Consider the following 25,366-nt stretch of genomic DNA (forward strand, 5'->3'; position numbering starts at 1 on the left):
CTCCATGGGCCAAAGCATACAGTCACTAACAAGCAGCACCTTTCTCTCTGATGGAGTCCGGACAGTCCATTTGAATGCTTATTATTTGAATGGCTGCATGTAATTCAACATGTGTCCAGCAGAGGTCACAGCAGTGCAGAACAGTAACTTACCCATGGAAAATCTTTTTTTTTTGCCTATAGTATTGGGAGCTGCGTCCACAGCTGATAACTGGATGCCATTTTTATGTTCTAGCTTTACCCATTGAAGTTACAGGTATGTTACAAAAAAAAACAACTTTATTTACAGGTATTAAATAAAAAAAAAAAATACAACAGTTTGGATTGAATGTACAAAACTTGTATCTGCCATGATTATTGTGGTGGTCAGTCCTCACGCATCCCGGTATAGTGACAAATGACATCATAGCTGAAGGTGACTGCATCATCACTTTCCCCTTCTAACTGCACCAGCGCTCGGCTCTTCTGTCTCTCTCTATGCAAGATCTTCCCCACCTGGGGCAAAAAAAAAAAAAAGGGTAAATTAAGATGAATTAAAGGATTTAGTCCACTACTATTTTTCCTCCTGCTTTCAGCATGCATCAGAAGTTTCACAGGTTGCAGACCAATGTGTAAGACCATGAGTAAAGTTAGGAAATTTCAGTGCTCAGATTTTCTAGGGTAGACACATTGATGTCCTATTGATGGGGGGGGGGGGGGGGGGGGGCTGCATCTACCTCTGCCCATCTACATACATAACTTACAACCTCAGTGCTTTATTCAGTTCACTTTAATACGACAACCTGCTCAGTATACAGCACGTATGTGGACGGTCCAATGAAGAGACCGCAATGTACCACAGTCCCTTTTTAACAGTGATCACTGGGGGTGCCTAAAGTCAGGCCCCCACCAAACTGATACTGATGGCCTATTCCACCTCTCCATTACAAATAATAAGGAGCTGCTTACATTTCTGCAGCCTCTGCCTTGTATATGTGACACCGGATTTGTGTGCAGCAACATTTGCATGTCTTCATGTTTTCACGGTGCTGCAGCTGTGTTTGCCCGCCCTTTCACTACAGTCTAAACCCAGGGGAGAGTGCAACAGTCCTGCAAGACGTGATTGCTGAGCGCATATAACAAGACCATGGCATATAAGCCAACAGCCTCATGTATCAATATTTACATTGCAGGCTGATATAGACACAGGAAACAGCGTGCAAAGGTGGGGGAAGAACGAAGAGAAAGTGGAGACGTACAGTACACTAACTACAGCTAAAATAGGGAGGCTGAAAAAAGACACAAGAATGCCCCTCCCCCATCCCCAAAGCTATGGTTTTATCTCTGACCAACATCCTACCTACATAATAGAATAGATTATTAATAACAGAAGTTAAAGGACAACCCAAGAGGACAAGTCACAAGAAATGAGAGCTGTAAACTTGCCTGCCCTCGATGTCTTCCTAGCACCACCATCACGTGCTCTCCCTCGTCTTTAGGGATGACTGTTTCCAGCATGTCCTGCCTTATATCTGTGGGAGAGAAAAGTACACGGTACACAGATCATACCGAATAGTCAAAATCTAAACATACTTCACATGGGCAAAAGTATGCAGAAACCTATATATAAGTATTTAGCAAAAAAAAAAAAATTCAGATTAATGTGCTCCCCATGATCCAAAAAAACAAACACAAACAACAAAAAACAACAACACCACAACAACAAACAACCACACAAGACGTTTTTTTGTTGTTTGTGTCTTTGGATTAGATCTGACGAAGGGGTATAGCCCCGAAACGCGTTATCCTAATAAATTCAAAAATATATACGTTTTTTGGTGTGCGCCACCAGGTTTTTTCTTTTGTTCATATATATTTATTATCTATATATACACTCACCGGCCACTTTATTAGGTACACCATGCTAGTAACGGGTTGGACCCCCTTTTGCCTTCAGAACTGCCTCAATTCTTCGTGGCATAGATTCAACAAGGTGCTGGAAGCATTCCTCAGAGATTTTGGTCCATATTGACATGATGGCATCACACAGTTGCCGCAGATTTGTCGGCTGCACATCCATGATGCGAATCTCCCGTTCCACCACATCCCAAAGATGCTCTATTGGATTGAGATCTGGTGACTGTGGAGGCCATTGGAGTACAGTGAACTCATTGTCATGTTCAAGAAACCAGTCTGAGATGATTCCAGCTTTATGACATGGCATTGCATTATCCTGCTGAAAGTAGCCATCAGATGTTGGGTACATTGTGGTCATAAAGGGATGGACATGGTCAGCAACAATACTCAGGTAGGCTTTGGCGTTGCAACGATGCTCAATTGGTACCAAGGGGCCCAAAGAGTGCCAAGAAAATATTCCCCACACCATGACACCACCACCACCAGCCTGAACCGTTGATACAAGGCAGGATGGATCCATGCTTTCATGTTGTTGACGCCAAATTCTGACCCTACCATCCGAATGACGCAGCAGAAATCGAGACTCATCAGACCAGGCAACGTTTTTCCAATCTTCAATTGTCCAATTTCGATGAGCTTGTGCAAATTGTAGCCTCAGTTTCCTGTTCTTAGCTGAAAGGAGTGGCACCCAGTGTGGTCTTCTGCTGCTGTAGCCCATCTGCCTCAAAGTTCGACGTACTGTGCATTCAGAGATGCTCTTCTGGCTACCTTGGTTGTAACGGGTGGCTATTTGAGTCACTGTTGCCTTTCTATCAGCTCGAACCAGTCTGGCCATTCTCCTCTGACCTCTGGCATCAACAACGCATTTCCGCCCACAGAACTGCCGCTCACTGGATGTTTTTTCTTTTTCGGACCATTCTCTGTAAACCCTAGAGATGGTTGTGCGTGAAAATCCCAGTAGATCAGCAGTTTCTGAAATACTCAGACCAGCCCTTCTGGCACCAACAACCATGCCACGTTCAAAGGCACTCAAATCACCTTTCTTCCCCATACTGATGCTCGGTTTGAACTGCAGGAGATTGTCTTGACCATGTCTACATGCCTAAATGCACTGAGTTGCCGCCATGTGATTGGCTGATTAGAAATTAAGTGTTAACGAGCAGTTGGACAGGTGTACCTAATAAAGTGGCCGGTGAGTGTATATATATATATATATATATATATATATATATATATATATATATATATATATACACACACACACACACACACACACACACACACACACACACACACACACACAACTGTCCATAATGTCAAGTGACAGGAAGGCAGATAATACCAGACACTGCCTATGTACAAGCACTGTGTCTTGCGGCCTTCTTGAAGGATCTCTATCGTTACAATGGAGCTTTATATATTTTTCTATGACTATTAACCCAGCATCACAATAATGCTGCAGCCTGAGACTCGTACAGACATCCTGCAGAGAACACAGGGGTTAATCTCCTGCTGGTCTGCTCTATCTCTGGCTTGAGACTTCAGATTTAGCAAAGAGGGAGGAGCCTATTTTTTTTTTTTTTTTTAATGGGCAATGGGGGGAGGGGGTAAGACTCCTGCTGCAACCAGATCTCAAATCATCAAAGACATAACAGTAAGAAGGTGCAAGGCGGAGCATGGCTGGGCTCCTGGGGCACAAGTTTTTTTTAAATATATTTCTTAATTTTACTATGAGCCAATTTGGGCCAAGGGAAAGAGAGCAAGATGTGAAGGGTTTGGCTGTGCGTCCAATTTCAGTGTTTAGAGTTTCTTTAGATCATAATATTCAGGGTGCCTGCACCACCACTAGGGCAGGCGTACTCAACTACTTTAAAGGGCCACAGACCGGGGTCTGCCATCAGGTGAAGGTCCGAGCTGAACAGTAGATAAAAGAATCCAGTATTTACTTATGTTATGATTTATTCATCTCCTAACCTGCCCACATCCCCTCTGACGACGCCCAATTCCTTTCATGCCCCCATACAATATTAGTGCCCTCCTCTTTGTGATGCCTCTCTAGTGCCCATTTACAATGTAAGATGATGGGGTCCTGGATACCCACTTCTCCATTATGGATGCTAAGGAATGTGTATTACAAAAAAAAGAAAGAAGAATTCCAACAGTATCTGTGCCCTTCACAGACTGGATACAAAGTACTGACATGGCACTAGTGACAAGGCGCTAGTGGTGTGATGATCACTGGTGGTGCTGGGCCTGTACTTACCTTCCAGGATACGTCCACTATCTGTCCGACAAACGCAGGTTGTGGGACTCAACACATCTTCTACCAACATCTGCAGGGGGAATAAAAGAATAAGTATGGAGAAGGATACAGGATTCTAACCCATCATTCTGCTCAGTGCCCCTAATGTATGAAGGGACAAAGGTCGAGTGTGAAAACCACGAGGGACATAAGGAATCTATCACACTGCGAAGAGTTAATTAACATAAGCACAAGAAATAACCAGACTGGAGACAACACTGACATCTGCCGCTCTGGTCAGCAGCCACAGGAACAAAGTATAACTCATTAGCCTCTGGGTATTTTGTAACTGTACAACATTCAGAACCCTAAACCCCAGCCTTATAGCGGCAAGCTCCCGTCTTGAGGCCCCACCTCACCTGTCAGATAAGAATTCTATAAAGCTAAAAACAAAGGAAGAGTAGACATTACCTTGGAGTTGTAGTATTTTCCTCCTTTGTAACGCTTGTCAATAAATCGAACTTTTAAGTCGCGATGTAACCAACTGAGAAAGAAAGAGATAGGTCAACTATTGTAGCCGCACAGCACAAGGTATGGCACAAGCGAGAATGACAGCATGGTGGATGGGAGTGCAGTCATCCTATTACACAGTTTCATTTACGGGACCATGCAGATGGTGACAAGACACATCCGTAATTCACAGACCGCCAAGAAATGTGGCAGTTCTTTCACACCAATACCCAAATACACATGATTTTGGCCAAGTCTGTCTGTATTCTGAATAAGGATAATGGAATAAGTCTCTGCCAGACATTCCTGGTGGCAGCTTATATATAGGCACATTCACACCTCGTTTTATGTTATGTTTGGTGGATATGTTAAACAGACGCTTCTGATGGATGATATGCAGTGACATCCTCACCATAGGCTTTTATTGTATACAAATAAATAAAAATGTAGGATTTTGCTGGACACCGCAGGATGGAAAAGTAGAATATACTCCCCTTCTCCATCCTGATATGTAGGTTTAATGTGAGACAAAAATTATGTGTGAATATACCAAGAGAACAAAAGGATGGGGCATCTATCTACTGTAAGGGAAGAGTCCAGACATATTAGATTGTCAGCTGATTCGGCCAACAAACATGTAATATGTGTGGACAACTTCAGAATAACACGCAAAAGCTTCAGATAATATAGCTTTTTCATACAAATTTGTGTTAAAGTGGATTTTCTACAGATCACATCATTACAGATAGTACTGGCCACATTCTGTGTGGTATATGACAACACAGGAAGGAAGATTAGGACATCACACTCTTACCAGAAACCGGTCACTGTCTAGGCATACAATTTACCTCTGTTCTTCCTGTTTTTGTTTCTTCTTCTCTTTCTCTCTATCAGGGCTCCTTGGCCGATGTCTCTTGTCTTTGCTACTGCAGTGTTCATTTCTTTTCTGCTCTCTGATCTCCTCCTCATCTCGCCTTTTTTGCTCTCTGTCTGGTGAGCGTTCCCGCTGCTTCTCCTCTTTACCTTCACGCTGCTCCTTTTGCTGCTCTGCTTTACTTAACCGGCCTACAAAACAATAAGGATACATGACATAGTGACATACATGACATAGTGACGCTGGGTTCACAGTAGCGTTCGGCAGTCCGTTCTGTGGTTTCCGTCTTCTGCATGCATCTGTCAGACCGGGTCTGGCCATGAGCGGTGGTGAGCGTTTTATGCTCTCCGCCGCAAAACCGTTCTTTTTTAAATTGGACACAGAGTACTGCGTGTCCGACTCTGTGTCCAGTTTAAAAAAAACGGTTTCGCGGCGGAGAGCATAAAACGCTCACCGCCGCACATCTTTCAAACCCATTGAAATGAATGGGTTTGAAAAAGTCCTGCAGCTTTCAGTCTCCTGCTCTGAAATGGAAACCTGCAGAACGGAGACCGGGTGCAGATGTGAACGAGCCCTGATGTGTAGTACAACAGTCTAGACCTGGGTTAGGCAAACCTTGTTTGGGATGCCGTTTCTAATTTTAAAAAAAACAAACAAAAATAACCCCCCACACAAAAACGAAGATGAGGTCCTTTGAGTCAATAATTGTAAGGCTGACAACCCCTAAATTAAAGTCATATACCACAAACCATTTAGGACACGTGCGTTTACTTCTATTTCCTGGGACACAGCTTTACTTTCCGATTAGAAGCAGCCCCAGCACGCGGTATTATGTCCCATAGCGGCCCCAGCACGCGGCATTATGTCCCATAGCGGCCCCAGCATGCAGTATTATGTCCCATAGCACCCCCAGCACGCAGTATTATGTCCTATAGCGGCCCCAGCACGTGGTATTACATCCCATAGCGGCCCCAGCATGCGGTATTATGTCCCATAGCTGCCCCAGCACCTGGTATTATGTCCCATAGCGGCCCCAGCACCCGGTATTCTGTCCCATAGCGGCCCCTGCAAACAGTTTAATATTATAACTTTCATAATATTCCAATCTGTGCCACTCACTAGCTATTATTATACTCTAGGGTCTCTTCCAACCTCAGAGTATAATAAGCGGAGGGTCAAGAGAGGTGACAAACATAAAAAAGCAATGTTAGTCACCTTCCATGAAGAGACCCCAAAGTATAATAATAGCAGTTTCATTTCAGCAGCGTCTGGTCCGAAATAAGCCGCATGTGCTACTCTGGACCCCTGGTCTAGACACTACCCATCATATAATTAAGGGTTTTTTTTACAAATATTTTTAACAACGCTTGTGTCTTCCATTCACTTTAATGGACAGCAGCCAACAAGACGGGCATCAATGTTCCTGTCATTAATAATTAATAATAATAAATAAATAAAAATTTGGGAAAGCCACTTGCTTCTTTATTACAAAGAGTATCACAATTTTGGTAACTGAATGGCTTCTCAGGACTTCATAAAGTATTCTGGCGCTTTACCACGCAAACAAGACTGTTCCTAGAGGTATACACACAGAGCCATGACGCTTCATAAACATCAACCACAACATTTCTTAAAAATATACACAATATCGTTCTAACAAATGCACTTGGTTGGAAAGACGCATAGAAAAGTAACCCTTTCTGTCCAGCACTTAGAACCATCTGGCTCAGATCTTGTGCATACAGGTACTAATCCGATTGCATTTAACAAGGTTCCTCCCCTATTTCAAGTCCCGATCGCTATCCCTCTGCACAGTGTCCGACCTCCTCCATCATAAGAGACTGATGTTCTAGCCGTTCTGCAGTGCATGCCATGGTTATCTCACCCAGATTACCGCTAAGTGCTCTCATTACATTTGTCACAGTTGTCCCATATGACAGAGTCACAGTGTCTGCTGATATGACAACTTAGTGCACTGTATTATGCCTGCTGGCAAGGTGGTGAGATAATATAATAGATGTACCCCTGGATACCATGTCAAACCATTTACACACTTTGGTCACATTTTAGAAGGGCAATAGGGGTATTTGTCACCCTGGAACAAATGTTAGCTACCGGCGTTGCTATTGACTTGTAGCACCTAAAGAGTTAAAATAGACGGTATCAGTTAGCATGAGATAGGGGATAACTTGCTGATCGGTGGGGGTCCGGCTGCTGGGACCCCAGCAAATTCTGGTGCGGAATGGAGTAGCAAGCAGGTCAGGCATCACAAATTGCTCCATTAATTTCTATGAGACAGTCAGAGATAGAGTGCTGCGTTTCGGTAATCTACAGTGATCCCATTGAAATGAATGGAATCAACATGTGCTACCCAATCCGAAACTCCATACAAAATGGGGCTGCAAAGCACCTAAGTTCTCATGATCAGTAGGGGTCTCAGTGGTTGGACTCGCACTGACCAGCAAGTTGCCTCCCTAGTCTTTAGCTAGGAATACTCATTTAAACATAACCCATAACATGTAAGTGACTTTGTGGCAAGGGATAATTATACATTACACATACATATATTCAACCAGGTCTGGAATACACACGTACCTCTGATATACTGCCCCAATTCTCTACAACTATAGGCCTATGTTATTTCATAAACAGCATGTACCCATAGCTCTACCCCTAATAATGCATCAGGAGGAGTTATACAATCCGCACATGTGGGACAATTGTATAGTTCACTATCAGTAATAAACTTTCCTCTAATACCTTATTTCAGAGACTGGAAAGTGATCAGAGGTATATAAAGCTGGCCGCCACCCAACTGTACTGAGTAAATCATTAACCCTTGTGTAAATACCTATCCAGGTAACCAAATAGTCACGCCTTTCTACAGGATAAGAAACTGCAAAGAGGCAGAAGCTGAAATTTGAATTGAAAATCTGCTGCGCTATCTCAACCCGGACATTGGGTGGAGGAAAGAATCACAGACGGCTGCAGAAAGATTGTGTGCAACACCCATCATGTGAGTGCACGCTGAGCCAGTACAATCTGATGTAGTTATTATGTGCGGTGTGTTATAAATCACAATGGGAGTGACAGGGCGCGTCTGTCTTCTGCCGCTTCCAATCTTAACGCCTGGCTGAAGACTATTCACCATCTTCTACTTACTAAGATCTTTTGCATATTTGTTGTACTCTGCACTGTTGACCAATCGTATTGCAAACTGGGACACAGTCACGACTTTTCCACCAATTGCCAGTTTTACCATTGCTCGGCAGTTGTCTGCATCCAGCCCCTCGACCTATGTAGAGACAGACAAATTATCATCATGACACAATGAGGAGACTCCATGTTGTCACAATAACAATCACTATCCATACCTTCCCATATAACTCTTTGTGAGCGCCGCTCTGTATCAGCACTGTGCTTCCAGTACCAAGGCCTTTTGCTTCTTCCTCTGGTTTGTCCCCTGGTTTTAAGGGTTTCCGAGGTTTCTGAGGCTCGAGGTCATTGATAGCAGATCGGTCTGCTCCTAGTCCTAGACCTTTTGGACGGAGCTTTTGCTCTAATGGCTTCACATCTCTACAAAACAATATGGAGAGTGAATGAAAGATCTCCATTACAATTCACTATATTACCCTTATGGAACCCTCCATACCCAGGGGTTAGTGAGTGACCAAGGAAACCTAAAAATGCAAGTAACTGGAAAAGACAAACAATACAATTTCCCATTCAGCTAACATTGAAGCTACTGAGCCTGGCATAGTACTCCAGTATTTATCATGCAGATGCTCAGGTAGGGGATGATACTATTGACATCTATTTGACGAAAAAGAGAAGACAGATGGACTTTGAGTTTGTGCCCCAGGACCCCTAACAGAATGGGGCAGAATGAAGGGGTGCAATGGCTTGGCAGTACACATGGCTGTGCCTGGTACTGGACTGCAACCCCATTCACATGCAATAGGACTTCACCTTTAAACTCCACTATGTTCTACTATGGACACTTATCTGCATGAATTGGGTTAAGTATCTAATCCCCTGGGATCAGGGGAAAGGGGGTCCTCATGCGCCCTCAGGTGAATTCAGCAGTGGTGCATATACCTGACCACTGCTCCATTCGCTTCTATGAGACTGCCAGAATGGAAGATCACTTACTTATTCTCTAGCCTATAGATTTGGAATAACCCCATACTCACTGTTTGAAGGTCTTTCCAATGCCTTCTCCCTCCTTCCAGCCCATCCCTCTCAACATGGCCATCCCATAATGCTCCACGGGCACTGCCTCATAGTCTGCAGCCTCCGCCTATAGAAGAACATCATTTCAGCACATAATTGAATAAAAGTAATTCAAGGCACCATGAGACATTACTACATTTACTCCTGTCCATGTAGTTAGGATAACAGTCTACTATTACAGAAGACTTACAGACTCTGGCCTCAGGGTGACGTTTACTCTGTCTCCATCTTCATATCCATCAGGTACTCTGTTTTGCATGAGTAAGGGGATGCTGACGGTTTGGCCCCCCTCCGCATCACTCTGCTCCTTTTTACGAGATTCTGTATAAAAAGATAAAGAATATATATTGGTATTTGATATAGTATTAAACACCTGCATAAATAGACATCTAATGTGAATCCTCTTATGTCTGAAATACATCTAGGCAACTGGAGGCACTACATGTTACTGTAAAAAGACAAATTGTGCCCAAAGGACCTATCAGTACATAGTGGCATTGGAAAGTTAAGCACTGGCAGAGCAAGCCTACACATCTGTTACATGGACAGCTATTTACTTCAATGGCTGAGACATAATTCTAAGTGTATTGCCAGTGGTAGCTTCCCTTAGCAATAAAAGCTTATAGCCAAGCATGCCGTGTCCAAGGCTGGGTCCAAGGGGTTGCACCACAAACAAAAATTATACCCCATCCTAGTGTCTGATCAGTAAGAGGCACTGGAAGCCCCCTGTAACAACAAGTACGAGCGGGTGTCTCAAACACCCTGTTTCAATAGGGTGGCAGTCATGCTTGCACATCGCTGCCCAATCATCTCTATGGGGCTGCTGATGAAAAGCGGAGTACAGCAATGGGAGATCACCAGCTGTGCCATAGAGATGTATGGAGGGCAGTTCTTCACAGGATACCTATACTAAAAAGAGTGGCACCACAAACAAGACTTATGTAATAGTTGATTGAGTACTTTACATTAGAATTGTTTGCTAGAGCTTAAAGGGGTTTTCCAGGCAATTTTTTTTTATTTTTATAAGGTCTTTTAGTGCTATTAATGGGTGAGTAAATGCACCCATATACTTTTAGCAGTGTTTTGAGTGATTTCTGGGGGTCTCTGGGAGCTCCTGGTATCTTCTGCATTTGTTTACAGGGGTCAGCTTCTTGCTATGTAACTTCCAAGTTAGCTACCTCTCATTTCACTTCCCCACCCTTCTTTCCCTCCCTCCCATACAACCCCTCCCTGTCTCTCTAGCTATTCCACTCACTACTAGCTCCTGCCAACCTACTGAGCCTAACCCCCAACTCCATTATATACTTACCTCTCTTCCTTCCAGTCTTCCTCCTGCAGGACGGCCCCTTCTTTTTCTGACTGCTGGCATGCGCTCTTCTCCCAGGGCTGCTCTGTGCTGTGCAGTGACAATCCACCTCTACTGCGCATGCGTGGGAACTGTGCAGTAGAGATGGATTATCGGCAGGATTGCGCTTTCAGTCAGAAAAGAAGGTGGAGCCCTCCTGCAGGAAGACGGTAAATATGATGGAGTGGATGGGGGTGGGGAGGGGAGTATAAGTGACAATCTGTTTCTGGAAACGGATCGTCACCAGATAACCAGCACATGTCCCTGGGCCCCAGGGATAAGGGTAAACATACAATTTTGATTAATTATGTTATTTAGAAAGTAGGAGAGGGAGGGTGTTTAGATTAATTAATAATACATTTTATTTATATAGCGCCAACATATTCTGCAGCGCTGTACAATTTGTAGGGTTCAAATACAGACAGAAAGATACATTACAAAGAAAGTTATTTCACACAATGGGACTGAGGGCCCTGCTCGCAAGAGCTTACAATCTATGAGGTAGAGGGGGTGACAAGAGGTAGCAGGGGCGGCGTTGCTTATACAGGGGGTCAGATAATTCTTTAATAGAGGTGACTGTCATTACACAAACATAAAACTTTATGAGCCATCACCAGTTGTGTCCTTTAACATGAGGATGGAGCTTGGACATATAAAGTTACCCTGAAATGGCATCATATCATGTGGGGAAATGTGGGAGCGGGGACAGAGGAGGGTTAAATTTTGGGGGTTCTAATTATAGAACGGAAGGGTTTACGTTAGATATTGTGATAGGCCTGTCTGAAAAGATGTGTCTTTAGTTTGCGTTTGAAACTGTAGAAATTGGGAGTTAATCTGTTTATCCGGGGTAGAGCATTCCAGAGAAGTGGTGCAGCTCGGGAGAAGTCTTGTATATGAGAGTGGGAGGTTCTGATAATAGAGGATGTAAGTGTTAGGTCATTGAGTGAACGGAGGGCACGGGTTGGGCGGTAGACAGAGATGAGGGAGGAAATGTATGGAGGTGCGGCATTATGGAGAGCCTTGTGGATGAGGGTGATAAGTTTATATTGAATTCTGTAATGAATAGGCAGCCAATGTAGCGATTGGCACAGACCAGAGGCATCGCTGTAGCATCTAAACTGATAGATGACCCTGGCCGCTGCATTCAGAATAGATTGTAGAGGGGAGAGTTTAGTGAGGGGGAAGACCGATTAGTAAGGAGTTACAGTAGTCAAGGCGAGAATGAATTAGAGAGACAATAAGTGTCTTTAGTGTATCTCTGGTAAGGAAGGGACGTATTCTGGAGATGTTTTTGAGGTGGAGGTGACATGAACGTGCGAGTGATTCAATATGAGGGGTGAAGAAAAGGTTTGCGTCAAACATGACCCCGAGGCAGCGGGCATGCTACCTAGGAGTTATAGTAAGGCCTGAGACTACAATGGATATATCAGAGACAGATCTATTAGATGGTGGTAACAGTAGTAGTTCAGTCTTAGAGTGATTTAGTTTCAGATAGAGCGAGGACATGATATTAGAGACAGCAGAAAGACAGTCACTGGTGTTCTGTATGAGTGCAGGGGTGATGTCACGGGAAGATGTGTATAATTGGGTGTCATCAGCATAAATATGGTACCTGAAGCCAAATATGGCGATGGTTTGTCCAATGGGGGCTGTGTAGAGAGAAAAGAGCAGGGGGGCCTAGGACTGAGCCCTGAGGAACCCCAACAGCAAGGGAAAGAGGGGAGGAAACAGAGCCCGCAAATGATACACTGAAAGTGTAGTCTGAGAAATAAGAGGAGAACCAGGAGAGCGCCGTGTCGTTGAGGACGACTGAGCGGAGCATGGTGAGGAGAAGTTGATGGTCAACAGTGTCAAAAGCTGCAGAGAGGTCCAGAAGAATAAGAAGAGAGAAGTCACCATTGGATTTAGCCATTAGGAGATCATTGGAGACTCTTGTGAGAGCCGTTTCAGTAGAGTACAGAGCGCGGAAACCAGATTGTAAGGGGTCAAGCAGAGAGTTAGCGGAGAGATAGCGGATTAAACGAGAATAGACCAGGCGTTCCAAGAGTTTAGAGATGAAGGGGAGGTTAGAGACGGGTCGATAGTTAGCAGCACAGGATGGGTCCAGGGAGGGTTTTTTCAGTAGCGGGATTATAACAGCATGCTTGAAGGAGGATGGGAAGATTCCAGAAGAAAGAGAGAGGTTAAATATTTTAGTAAGGTAAGTCGTGACAGCAGGCGACAGAGATTGGAGAAGGTATGAGGGTAAGGGGTCACTGCTGCAGGATGTAGGGCGAGATGAAGAAAGTAGCTGGGAGACTTCTTCTATAACAGGTTCAAAAGATGAGAATGAACAGTCTGAAGTGCGGTTGGTGAGGGGATCAGTACTATCGTAGGTGTGGGAGTCAATGCCAGCTGGGGCTTGGGCAGTTATTTCCTGCCGGATCTTATCAATTTTATCATGGAATTAAGTGGCCAGGTCATCAGCACTAAGGTCTGTGAATGGCGTCTGCACCTTGGGTGTGAGTAAGGAGTGAAAAGTTTCAAAAAGCCTTTTAGGGTTGCTGGAGAGACTAGAGATGAGGGCGGTGAAATAGTCTTGTTTGGCGAGGTAAAGGGCAGAACTATATGTTTTAAGCATAAGTTTGAAGTGGAGGAAATCTGCAGGTGAGCGTGATTTTCTCCAGAGACGTTCGGCAGACCTAGAGCACCGCTGAAGAAATTATGTCTGTGGCGTGTGCCAGGGCTGCTGCCTACTATGTGGGACTTTACGAGTGGAGGGGGGAGCAACCTCATCCAATGCATTTTTAAGGGTTTCATTATAGTGACTGGTGGCCAGATTGGGACAGGAGATTGAGGAGATGGGGGACAGAGAGGACTGTAGAGTATCTGAGAGGTGCTGGGTGTCGATAGCATGCAAATTCCTATATGGGTGATGGGTAGGGGTATCTTGTGAAGGGGAGAGAGCACTGATGGTGAGAGATAGAAGGTTATGATCAGAGAGCGGCAGAGAAGAGTTAGTAAATTTAGAAACTGTGAGGAGTCAATGGAAGACAAGATCAATCGTGTTGCCATCTATATGTGTGGCGGAAGAAGAACATTGTGAGAGACCAAGAGAAGTGGTTAATGAGAGAAACTGTGAGGCAGCTGGGGAGTGAGGGGTGTCAATAGGGATGTTAAAGTCACCCATGATGAGGGTAGGAATGTCACTGGATAAAAAGTGGGTTAGCGAAGAAGCAAAGTGGTCCAAAAATTGGTAGGGTGAGCCAGGTGGACGGTAGATCACGGCTACACGTAAGGAGAGTGGGTGGTCAAGTCTGATAGCATGGACTTCAAATGAGGAGAATGTGAGTGAGGGTACTGGTGGAATGAAATCCAGATGAGCATGGAGTCCAGCGATATCCTCTTTTCATAAAAATTTTCTTTTAATTTAAATCACTTAAAATTGTAGACATGCAGATGATATGTGCAGGTAGTACATGGACATCATGATATATGCGGTTAAATGACAGACCTAATTAACAAGCTGACGCATTTCAAAACTGTTGTTTCTTAGTCATAGCTGGTGGAATGGACTGAAAAATGCACTGTGGTGACAGAAGTAAACCTACTCCACCACCCTGCCTATTATCAGGCCTAGAGGTATGTGAGAATTGTAGGCCACCATGAGACAGAGCAGCAAGGGAGGCCGTATCTGCCTGCTGGATCCAAGTTTCAGTAAGGGCAAGCAGGCTGAGGGATTTACTAAGGAATAAGTCATTAATATATTCTAGTTTATTACACACTGAGCGGGCGTTCCAGAGAGAGCAGTTAAAAGAGACAGGGCAGAGATGAGGAGGAAGGAACACGGTAAACATTGATGAGGTTTGTAGGCCTTCTATGTGTGCAGGAAGAAGAGTTAGTGAAGGAAGGAGGGCCGGGGTTAGGAGAGATGTCCCCAGCAGCAAGGAAGAGTAAAATGGACAGAGACAGAAGGTGGGTCAGTGATTTATGTGGGCGCTTATAGTAAAGGGGTGATTAGTATAGGGATTTCCATTTATACCAGAAAACCCCTTTAATATACACTCAAAATATGGCCCTGAGCCAATATAAGGTTCCACATCTGATCAGTACCCTGCTGAGAAAGCCCCCCCCCCCCCATACCTTCAATAAGCTCCTGTACAGCCTGTGAGAGCATCGGGTCAAGTTCTTTCTGCGTGCCACCATTTTCAGCTTTCTCTTTACTGGACTGGGACCACCTATTCTTCTGTATAAGCGGGATGACTAGAGGCTTGTTCTCTGGAGCTGGTTTAGTACTACAAAGAATGAAAATACAAAGGGTTAAATAACATTTTCTTCTAAAACACGTATAACATGCTGAGGCCAAAGGATAAATTTGGTTACATTAAACTGAAGTGAACTCCTGCCACCTCCTTCTATTGCTCTATTAAAGAAATATCAGCCCATGTTCACACGTTGATTTTTCAGGGAATCTATAACGGAATCTGAGGCGGTAACTCTGATTTATGCTGTAGACATAGCAGCAATGCCAGCTCTTTGTGATTTGTGCAGCAAACTCCATTCACTTGTATGGTGCTGCAGTTTCTGGCTCCGCCTCACCCTGTCCATCCACTGTGAAGGATCAGTGGAGGTTCCAGAGGACGTCCCCCACTGATCAACGTGACGGCATATCCGAACCACAAAGTTGGGACGAGCGCTGCAACCTCTTCACTACTTTACAAGTACAGCACCACACTTCATGCAGAGGCTCTGCTTAGTATTGCAGCGCTGCCTCATTCACTTGAATGGGACTGAGCTGCAAACAGGCCATGTCCCTGATAAGCACGTCATCACATCGACTGCAAAGCAAAGCACCATTACAGTCTAGATCTATAATGGGCCTTGGTCTCAGATCCCCAACAATGTGACAATGTTGACCTATCCCAAAGACAGACCATTAATAATTGAGTCCTGGAAAATCCCTTTAATCATGGCCACAAGACAATACTGAGGAGACGAGAGCAGCCGGTCAGGTCTCAAGTCTAACAGACTTAGGGATGTTTCCTACTGCCATATAAAGGCCAAGAGACAGCCCATGTGTTAGATCCATTTTCGGGCCTGGCTGAGCGGAGGTTACAGTGTCATGTTATAAGCCCAGTGCTATCTGCGGCCGTTACATGGACTGTGTTTCCCCGGCCTCAGAAGTCTCGTAGGTCTCTCTCCCAAGTGATCAGACATGGCATGGCGGTATCTTTAATACTTCTAAATCCTGGAAATGACAAACTTCATGCGGAGAGTGCTGATAAATCATTGCAGGTTCACAGGTCGGCGATTCTTCTCAGAAGTTTCAGATGAGTAGCCATATGCGTATTCTGGATTACAGAATGAATCATGTAGCACTAGTGCCAAAAGTCCCCGTTTAACCTCTTCCTGCCTCCTGTACTGCATCAGGCGCTCTTGTCAATGTATTTGCAAGGTCGGACGCCTACCAAAAAAAACCAGGTAACCAAGGCACCTACAAACTTTTATTACTATTACTTCTAGCTACAAATATCCAGCTTCCTATCTCCTCCTTGGAGATACAGTAAGATCCAGCCAAAGATGTCTGGTAGTGCTTACTCTCCTCTCTCTACTGAAAACATAGAAATGTTTGGTTGACCCAAGAGTGCATGTGTATTGCGGAGTTCAGAGGAATAGCTGTTTGCTTGTTCTGCAGCTTTATGCCACTAGACAATTGTTATCTTAAAGGTATTTTCCAGGACTTTTATAGAGATGACCTATCCTTAGGATTCATATGTGATCAGTGGGGTCTGACAATAGGACTCCCACAGTTTAGATGTCTGAAGAGGCCACAATATAAGCGAGTGCTGCAGCCTAGTGAAGATCATATATGTCCTGGTCCATCCCTTGAAGCTTGGCTGCCAATTATGGTTAAGCTGACAGCTCGGCGTCTACTGACCTGGGAGAGGCGATGTGTGAACAGCGTTGAAGCCCTGAAGAACACTAATTGTTTCATGGTGTGCTTGCAGGATATCGCTGGTCTCATAAGTATAATTTATAGAAAACATCATGTTATTCCCTTCAAGTTGGATCATGAATTGATAGCCTGCAGCACCTGTGGCCGAGTATAACAAACATTTTCCAAAACGAACACATAAAATAAGACACGTGAATTTTCCATCACTGAAACGGCGTCTCATCCAGGCGTTCTTCACTATGTGACCTGTCCAAATCAACCCCCTAGTGATCAACTGTAACATGTGAGAAAATCACAAATGGAGGAACGCTCAACCCTGTTACTTGTCACTATATGACCAATGGTAGAGGCCTGAATAGAATTGTGTTCTTACAAGCGTGCTGCTGCTATGTTCAGAGTCTACCAGACTGATGGAGATAGTGAACTACAGTGCTCGGCCACCTCCATCAGTCTCACAGACACACTAAGCATAGCAGCGGCATGTGTGGATGACCAGCAGTATATTCAGACTGCTCATAGCAGTGATACGGAACAGTGGGCTTGGATCTCCTCTACTAGTGACCGTTTCAATGGGGCCTGCAGCGATCAGATGTTATCACCTATCCGGTTACTCCTCTTTAAAGGGGTTGCACCAAGTTTTGATTCAAGATAGGGATAGGGGTCCAACTGCAGCAATCCCAAGAACCAGGGTGCACATTTCCTGGCCTAATAGAGCAGCAGGCCGAGCATATGCCCCCCTATTTGTTCTCTATGAAGCCCTGGAGATAGCAGTTGAGCACTGTACTTATCTATCTGTGCCCATGGAGAATGAATGGAGACGAAGGACACATGCCCAGCCTGTCACCAAGGTATCGGGACTGGTGGGGCTTCCAGCGATAAGATCCCCACCAGTCATGAAGTTGACCCCTATCCTATTAATAAGGATAACTTCAAAACTCAGTACAACCTCTTTAAAAGGCGTTATCCAGAACCTATTAAAGTTGGATACTGATGACCTATCCACAAAATACGTCATCAGTATCAGATCAGTTGCGGTCAGACACACAGACCCCTAGCTGATCAGCTGGAAACTGTATACCAGGTATATGGCCAGCACCAGCTCCGCTCCTATTCAAGTGAATAGGAGCAGAGCTGCAGTACCAGGCTAACGTGACAATGTACAGACAGGAAGCTGTATACAGTATATGGAGCTCCATACATTGTAGCGGTAGCACTGGGAACTGAAGCTCCGCTCTAATTTACTTGAATAGGAGACGAGCTGGGTCCAGCTGTATAAAAGTAATAGTTTCCAGTGGGTTAAACAGCTGATCAGCACAGGGTCCAGGTGATCTGAAACTGATGACCTATCCTGTTGATCAATATCCATCTATGCGTGGTCCTGGACAGCCCCTTTAAATACGTAACAGGTGTAGCATTACCTTTATGACAAGTAACTATAGTGAAAGTGGTGGCAAGTAAGTTTTTTTTGTAACTTTTTCCCCCGTTGTGGATGTTCGCTATGGAGCCTGCATCCTGTGGACGGTTTCTACTGAGGACATTGCAGCTTAGGCCACGTTCACATTTGTACCAGAGTCTTTTTTCTCCATGCAGTTTCAGGTTTAAGACGACGCACACCTAACAGACCCCATTAACGAAAATGGAGTCCGTCGGTCACCGTATATAACCGCAATGCACTGAAAAACTGCAGCAATATGGCACAGTGTGAATTTACCCCCGATATCCTTACTTGCTCGGGGCAGGAGATGGGGCCAAGCCAACGCACCTGCAGACAACAGTGTCACAAAAACAGAACTTTACAACCTGTAGATCCACTATTATAACTCCCATACAACACCACCCAGCTCTCCTAGAGTCCTGAATGACAAAACTGCATCTCAAGACATTAGGAAGGCTAGATAACTAAATCTGGAGGCATAGTGGTTGTCACCCAGCTTTCCCAGGCGCAGATATGATATACTATAAGGCAGCATCTCTCACCTCAGCAGCTCCTTCCCCTCAGCTCCCAGCAGATACTCCTTGTCTTCCCCATCTCTCGCCTCCTTACTGTTAGCAACAACGAGCTTCGGCTTGGAAACACGACTAAAGCCAAAGGATATTGGAGCCTGAGAAGAACCGGAGGCCGCCATGTTATTTCCACCTCCAGGTGCCGGGAATGTCACTGCGCATGGCATGCTGGGAAGAGCAGTGTGCCGCGAGGCATGCCGGGTAGTGTAGTTCTACAATGACTACCAGCTCGTTCAGTGCGGCTATTGAAAACTACAACTCTTGGCAGGACTCACGCTGTCAGGGCAGGCCGGGAGTTGTAGTTTCCTGGCATCCTGGCTAGTACAGTGGCAGCATACATGAGAAGACCAGGCGGCTCCCTGTGTAACATTATAGCGGGCGCCACTCATGAAACAATTAGGGCTAAACTGACCTTGTTGACTCTAATGTCCAATCACAATTCACCTTTCATTTTTCCAAAGCAGTTTGCAAAATAAAAGCTGAACTGTGATTGGTCACATTCAGAATGCTTTATATTAGTGTGGTAAAAACTTCTAAACAGATAAAATCAGTGGCAAATTTAGCTCCAATGTTCCCTCCAATTGCCCCACAGTATGAAGTCCCTCTCCTGGTGCCCTAGTTTACACTGGTGGAACCTAGAGGGGGACATTAAACTGTGGGGGTAGCTAGAAGGTGGCATTAAACTGGGGGCAACTGTAGGCAGACATGTTCCTCCAGCTTCTCTCCCACAGTTTAATATCCTCTAACAACTTGCCCCAAATTTAATGCACCCTCCAGCGACCCCTACTGTTTAACGTCCCCTTCTATCTGTACCCCCCTCCCCACAGTTTATTGTCACTCTCCATCTGCCACCACCACCCCCGTTAAATATTCCACTGCATCTCCTCCCAATGTAATGCCCCCCATCCACCTGCCCCCAGTTTAGTGTTCCCTCTTCATCTTCCCCAGTTTAATGCCCCCCTCAATCTGCCCCCAGTTTAATGTCTCCCTTTATCTGCCCTCAGTTTAATGTTCTCCCTTAGTCTGTCCCCAACTTAATCTCCCCCATCCATTTGCCCCCATAGTTTAACATAATAAAACACTGATACTCACCTCTCCTCACTGCCCTGTTACTTTGTAGAAGTATGTTCCCTTGGAGTGTTCAGGGAGCTGCAGGCGCGATGAGACTGACGTCATCACATTGCGCCTACAGCTCCCGGGATCGCAGCACCCAAGGATGTGCTTCACACACAATGGTGAAGCAAAAGCTGTCTGCGGATGGCTCCTGCTTCATCATTGTATTTAAAGGGGTTGTCCCACGTCGCATACTTACCCGCCTTCGTTCCTCTAAAATCTTCTGTCTTCCGGCTTTGTCTCGTCATTGGTGGGCGGGGTCACATATGCAAAGCCAAGCGGCGAGATGCCGCCGGCCCTGCGTGCACGCTCATACACTAGTCTAGCCTTCACAATGCGAATACAGACCCGACACCCTGCGGGTCTGTATTAGCATTGTGAAGGGTAGACTGGTGTATGAGCTTGCACGCAGGGCCGGCGGCATCTCGCCGCTTGGCTTTGCATATGTGACCCCGGAGCGGAACAGCATCACTTCTGCCGCTGCTGGCTTCATGCAGGGCAGAAGCATAGCGATGTGCCTGTGCCAGCGTCTAACAGTCCCCAGCATCCGCCTATTACAGCGGCTGCCGGGGAGTTAGATGCCGGCATAGGTGAAGCCAGCAACATCGCTATGTGCCTGCCCTGCATGAAGATAGCAGCGGCAGAAGCGATGCTGTTATTCCGCTCCTCCGCCCCCCTGCCCCGGAATAGCAGCATCGCTTCTGCCGCTGCTGTCTTCATGCAGGGCAGAAGCATAGCGATGTTGCTGGCTTCACCTGTCCCCCAAAGGGTAAACTACCCCCCCCCCCCCCTCCAGGCTCGCTCCCGTGTACTTAGCTCCTCCTCCCTCCCCCCTGAGAGCAGGCAGACACATCACTTGACTCAGGTCAGGGCTGTGGCCACAAAAAAATGAATAAAGTGAGATAGTGGCCAAACAAAGCAGTTTTGCTGAAGCAGTGTATTTAGGAAAAGTCTTACATTCACATTTACAAGCATTATAGATAGGATCCTTGTGACGGGACAACCCCTTTAACTCATCTGCGTCCAGAGTAGAAGCAGATGAGTTGATATCGGGACATACTGCTGACCGGGACAGCGGGACCGGACCTGGAATCTAGGAGCCCAGGACGGTTGAGAGGTATGCATTGTATAACAATCTCTCAATATGGCCTTCACATTATGATCAGCCTTATTGTGGCCACACATAGTATATTGTTCTCTTATTGTGGCAAACACTATAATCCCCCTTACTGTGGTCCCACCCAATATAATTCTCCCTCATTTTGTCCCCTACGCATTAAAATACTTCTTACAGTGGCTCTCCAGGGGGCCATTATACTGTACGTGGTGGGAAATAGTGGACCATTATACTGTGTGGAGACATAAGGGGGTGATTATATTGTGTGGAGGCATAAGGGGGTCATTATACTGTATAGGGGTGCAAAAGGGGTCACTTTGCTGTGTTAGGCAATAAGGGGGGCATATATTGTCGGGGGGCACAAGGTAGCCATTATATTCTGTATGGGGGAAAAAGGGGGCCATTATACTGTGTGGGAGGGTAGAAGAAGACAAAAGTAGGCCCTTAAACTGTACGTGGGGGGCATAAGGGGCTATAATACTGTTATGCTGCAAACTCAGTCTATAGTAACAGCACTATTGATAAGATTTCTACCAGTTTTGTCCACATGCTGAAGCTATAACCACAACTGTTGTATTGACACAACGTGTCAATATAGCCTCAGCTCTCAACCATGGATTCCATTCTCTGCAATGCAATGGAATGTCAATTTTGACAGCTACAGAAGACATTTAGCAATTCCAGCAGGTCTGCTGCAGCAAAACCACCACATTTCAGAGATTTTAGAGGAACACACAGTGGCTGCCTGAGTAGCACCACAAAGGGGTCCATTGGGGTTCCATCACCCAATAGCTCACACAAACCCTATGGGAGTCACGGCCACAATCACCATGTAGCCCAAGCCTTATTTTCCAGCTAGGTCAGTGCACTCACTAAGCCACACCCAGGACACTGGCTAAGGCTAGGGATAAACTTTGGCCTCGATTCCTAGTGCATGACCAAAAATCGCCACGTTCCCTGCACCTCCTTTAATGATGTCTAGGGTGATATGCTGGGTTCTAGTGACAGACTCCCTGTAAGTTACGCAGTTTTGTTGCTCGCTTTACCCTTTGTGGTTCTGATATGGACAGTTGTGGATTGATGTCTAGCTTACCAGGAAGACCATGGCTACTTTCTTCTGGCCCCATTCTCCAGTACTTAACTTTGTGGCTCAACAAACAACTTTCTTTACGAAAGATGAGTTCCACATACAGTATTTGTGTTTCCATCTAAATCCTCCAGAACCACTTGAGTGACTCTTCATTCCTTTAGTACAAGAGGTACAGACTCATGAGGTTTGCATATTACTCTCCCCAATCTTTCTTGACTCATCAATTTCCTTAAATTTTTTAAGATGTTCAGGACCCCTAACACCCCCAAGTCAAGAATTTAGGCAGAGACTGTGACGAACAGAGACTCCAACGAAGATGTGAACATAGCCAACTCAAGCTATAAAAAACAAAGATATATTCCAGCCTCTTAAGTGCTATTGATGTTGCTTAATTCCGACCTAGCCACCATGAATAATAATCCACAACTACTCTGGATGGAATACCACAAGATCAATAGCCAGCTCTTCCCACGGCCCACTGGATAAAACAATTTCTGGCCACCAAAATTTCTCACGTAGCCATTGTTTGGTGCACACAATACCTTGATGTCCCTCACGGACTAAGTGCAGAGTTTGTTTTTGTAGTTTTCTCTTTCCTTCCGCCCCTACTACTTTCCCTCACTGGCTAGGCTCATATGAATGGGTCTAATCAGCCTCGCAACGCAGGTTCTGCCGCTGAATGAACCCAGGAATCCATAGGAAGACAGGGCAGGACGCTTATTTTTTCAATGTCCTGCTTTGATCTCTGCCTCCCTCTGAAAACAATGGGAGGCAGATTCAGGGCAGAATTCCTCCGTGTGAACATAACCTTAGGTATCAGGATTTGATTTACTTGTCCTGCTATACCCAGATCATGTTTAGTTCTGCGATAGGCTGTGTCACAACAATTACTCCATGTCTCTAGCCTTATATACTTTCTCAACTGTGGAATTTCTGGATTCATAGCTGACAATTCTTCAACCTCACATGGTGTCAGTGCTCGTGGAATGGCTTTAGCAGCAACAAAATGGATATGCTGCTCTGCTAGGTTGTGAGATGATGCTGAAGACTGTGACAATCTGAATCACCACCTATCTACTGTGTTTTTTAATTTTGTCTCCTCCCCCTCCATATAAATCCATGGGTTTGTTTTTTTCTAGTTGACAAGATGAAGAGGCCGTTGCTGACGAAGATGGAGGCGGCGCTGGAGAGAGTTCTCTCGCAACATTGGGGACGCCCCCAGTGCTGTTTGAGCGCAGGGGCCCGTCCCCAATGCTGCGAGAGAACTCTATCCAGCGCAACCTCCATCTTCGTCAGCAACGGCCTCTTCATCTTCAGGTGCTGGGGGTCACACCTGTATGTCTGTGCAGTCGGCTCTGTCATTGGGCCACAGGCAGATCTGAGTGCACATGCCGGCGGCCATTTTTTTGTGTCCGCTTACGCGAGCATGCGCTGTACGCTCTGTACTCCATACAACTACAGGAGTGTACTGCGCATGCTCGCGTAAGCGGCGACAAAAAAATGGCCGCCGGCATGTGCACTCGGCTCTGCCAGTGGCAGACCCCCAGCACCGGAAGAAGATGAAGAGGCTGTTGCTGACGAAGATGGAGGCGGCGCTGGTGAGAGTTCTCTTGCAGCATTGGGGACGCCCCTAGTGCTGTTTGAGCACTGGGGCCCGCCCCCAGTGCTGCGAGAGAACTCATTTGCATTCGGACGAAAAACAGATTTTTAACCGAACGACGGGGTGGAGAAGACATCTAAGGGAGCTGCACATGGAGTTACGCTCCGCTCATTCTGAATGTAAAACTCGTTCAGAATGAGCGCGTAAAAACCAGATTCCATTGATTTCTATGGGTGCCGGCATACGTGCTGTGCGGCATACGTTGCGGCTTTGTAAATTGCAGCATGTCAATTATAACTACGGAAACACCGGCGGCTTGTAGATATAATGTTAAGAGAAAGTCTGCAGAGGAAAACTCAGTGAATTTTCTCTTAAAAGGGCTGCGGAAAGAACCGCAATGGATCACGCAGCAGTTCTTTCCGCAGCGCTTTAGCGCTGTGATTACAGCCCGTGAGGCCTTAGTCTTAAGTTGTTTTTCCTCAAAGGGATAAAGTAGGGAACGTAGAGAAGATACAAACATGAACGTATCCTAATTTTGAGTGCCCTCACATGCCTATTTGTCTCTCCTGTTGCATAGTGCACTATAGACACTGTACAGGGAATGCCAAAGGGAAAGCAGCCCAGGGTCATGTGCATCCCTTATGTGGTCAGCAGACCACCACTGCATTAGATTGTCAGCGAATTCCATTAAAATCTGTGCTATCCGCCTAAACAAGTCTAACTATCACCAGTTTATGTTTCTGACTACTGTTTCCTCATATGATCAATGGGAGGAAACAATAACCTATGACTGGGGCAGACATCTGTTACCAAAGCAGCAGTAATTGTTTTAGCAGCTTTCTAGTAACAGTAAATGTCACATGGCAATTGAATTATTCATCCCCTGACATTTCACTGCCTTTCTAGATTAAATAGAGATATCCTTTAAATTTCAAAGGGGGGAGGGGTATATCAATCCGCTAATCTGTCTGATGGATTATTAGATTGTTGCTTAGTTTCCATTACACCATGTAAAATGTAACACTGGTAATGAGAATCATTCGGCTGCCCTCTGAGAGTCCCCGCCCGGAGTTCGCTATGGATTCCTCTGTCCTCATTTTGCCTTTTCCGTATGATAAGCAGCAACTCAATAAACAATAGCTATACCAGTAAGGGATTTCTAGTCTATAAATAAACCGTAGGGCCGGAGGTCAATACAAGCCACAGCACGGCCATCAAAACACGTATGTACAGGCTGCATATGTGACAAGAATATCTTTATGTTTGCTGGATTTAGCCGGGCTTCAATTCCCAGCTTATTTATACCTTTCCTGCTCTCAGAAATCCAGGATCATATTACAGAGAAGAAGAAAAAAAATCACACAAGCTAATTTTAGAAATGTCCTCATACTGGGTTTTGCACAGCAAT

At 45.4% G+C, this 25,366-nt stretch overlaps 1 protein-coding gene across 1 annotated transcript; it reads right to left on the bottom strand.

The window, feature by feature from the left end:
- Positions 1-260: 260 nt before the first annotated feature.
- LOC142184277 (G-patch domain and KOW motifs-containing protein-like) lies at positions 261-19,172 on the bottom strand. Its single transcript, XM_075259052.1, has 11 exons — positions 19,012-19,172; positions 15,222-15,373; positions 9,945-10,075; positions 9,715-9,821; positions 8,896-9,097; positions 8,684-8,816; positions 5,496-5,712; positions 4,609-4,681; positions 4,159-4,228; positions 1,425-1,510; positions 261-494 (listed from the first exon to the last, which is right to left on the bottom strand). The coding sequence occupies exons 1-11, from the start codon at positions 19,158-19,160 to the stop codon at positions 366-368; spliced, it is 1,449 nt and encodes a 482-aa protein (XP_075115153.1). The 5' UTR covers positions 19,161-19,172; the 3' UTR covers positions 261-365.
- Positions 19,173-25,366: the final 6,194 nt, after the last annotated feature.

This window comes from Leptodactylus fuscus, chromosome 11 (assembly GCF_031893055.1).
Source record: "Leptodactylus fuscus isolate aLepFus1 chromosome 11, aLepFus1.hap2, whole genome shotgun sequence".
NCBI classification, from domain to species: domain Eukaryota; kingdom Metazoa; phylum Chordata; class Amphibia; order Anura; family Leptodactylidae; genus Leptodactylus; species Leptodactylus fuscus.

What these genes read in the sequence shown, in the direction of transcription:
- LOC142184277 (XM_075259052.1), bottom strand. Translation starts at nt 19,160, where the DNA reads ATGGCGGCCTCCGGTTCTTCTCAGGCTCCAATATCCTTTGGCTTTAGT. An exon ending in TCACCCTGAGGCCAGAGTCT is followed by an intron (nt 9,822 to 9,944) that starts GTAAGTCTTCTG and finishes GTTCTTCTATAG; the next exon opens with GCGGAGGCTGCAGACTATGA. An exon ending in CAAATATGCAAAAGATCTTA is followed by an intron (nt 5,713 to 8,683) that starts GTAAGTAGAAGA and finishes ATTGTTTTGTAG; the next exon opens with GCCGGTTAAGTAAAGCAGAG.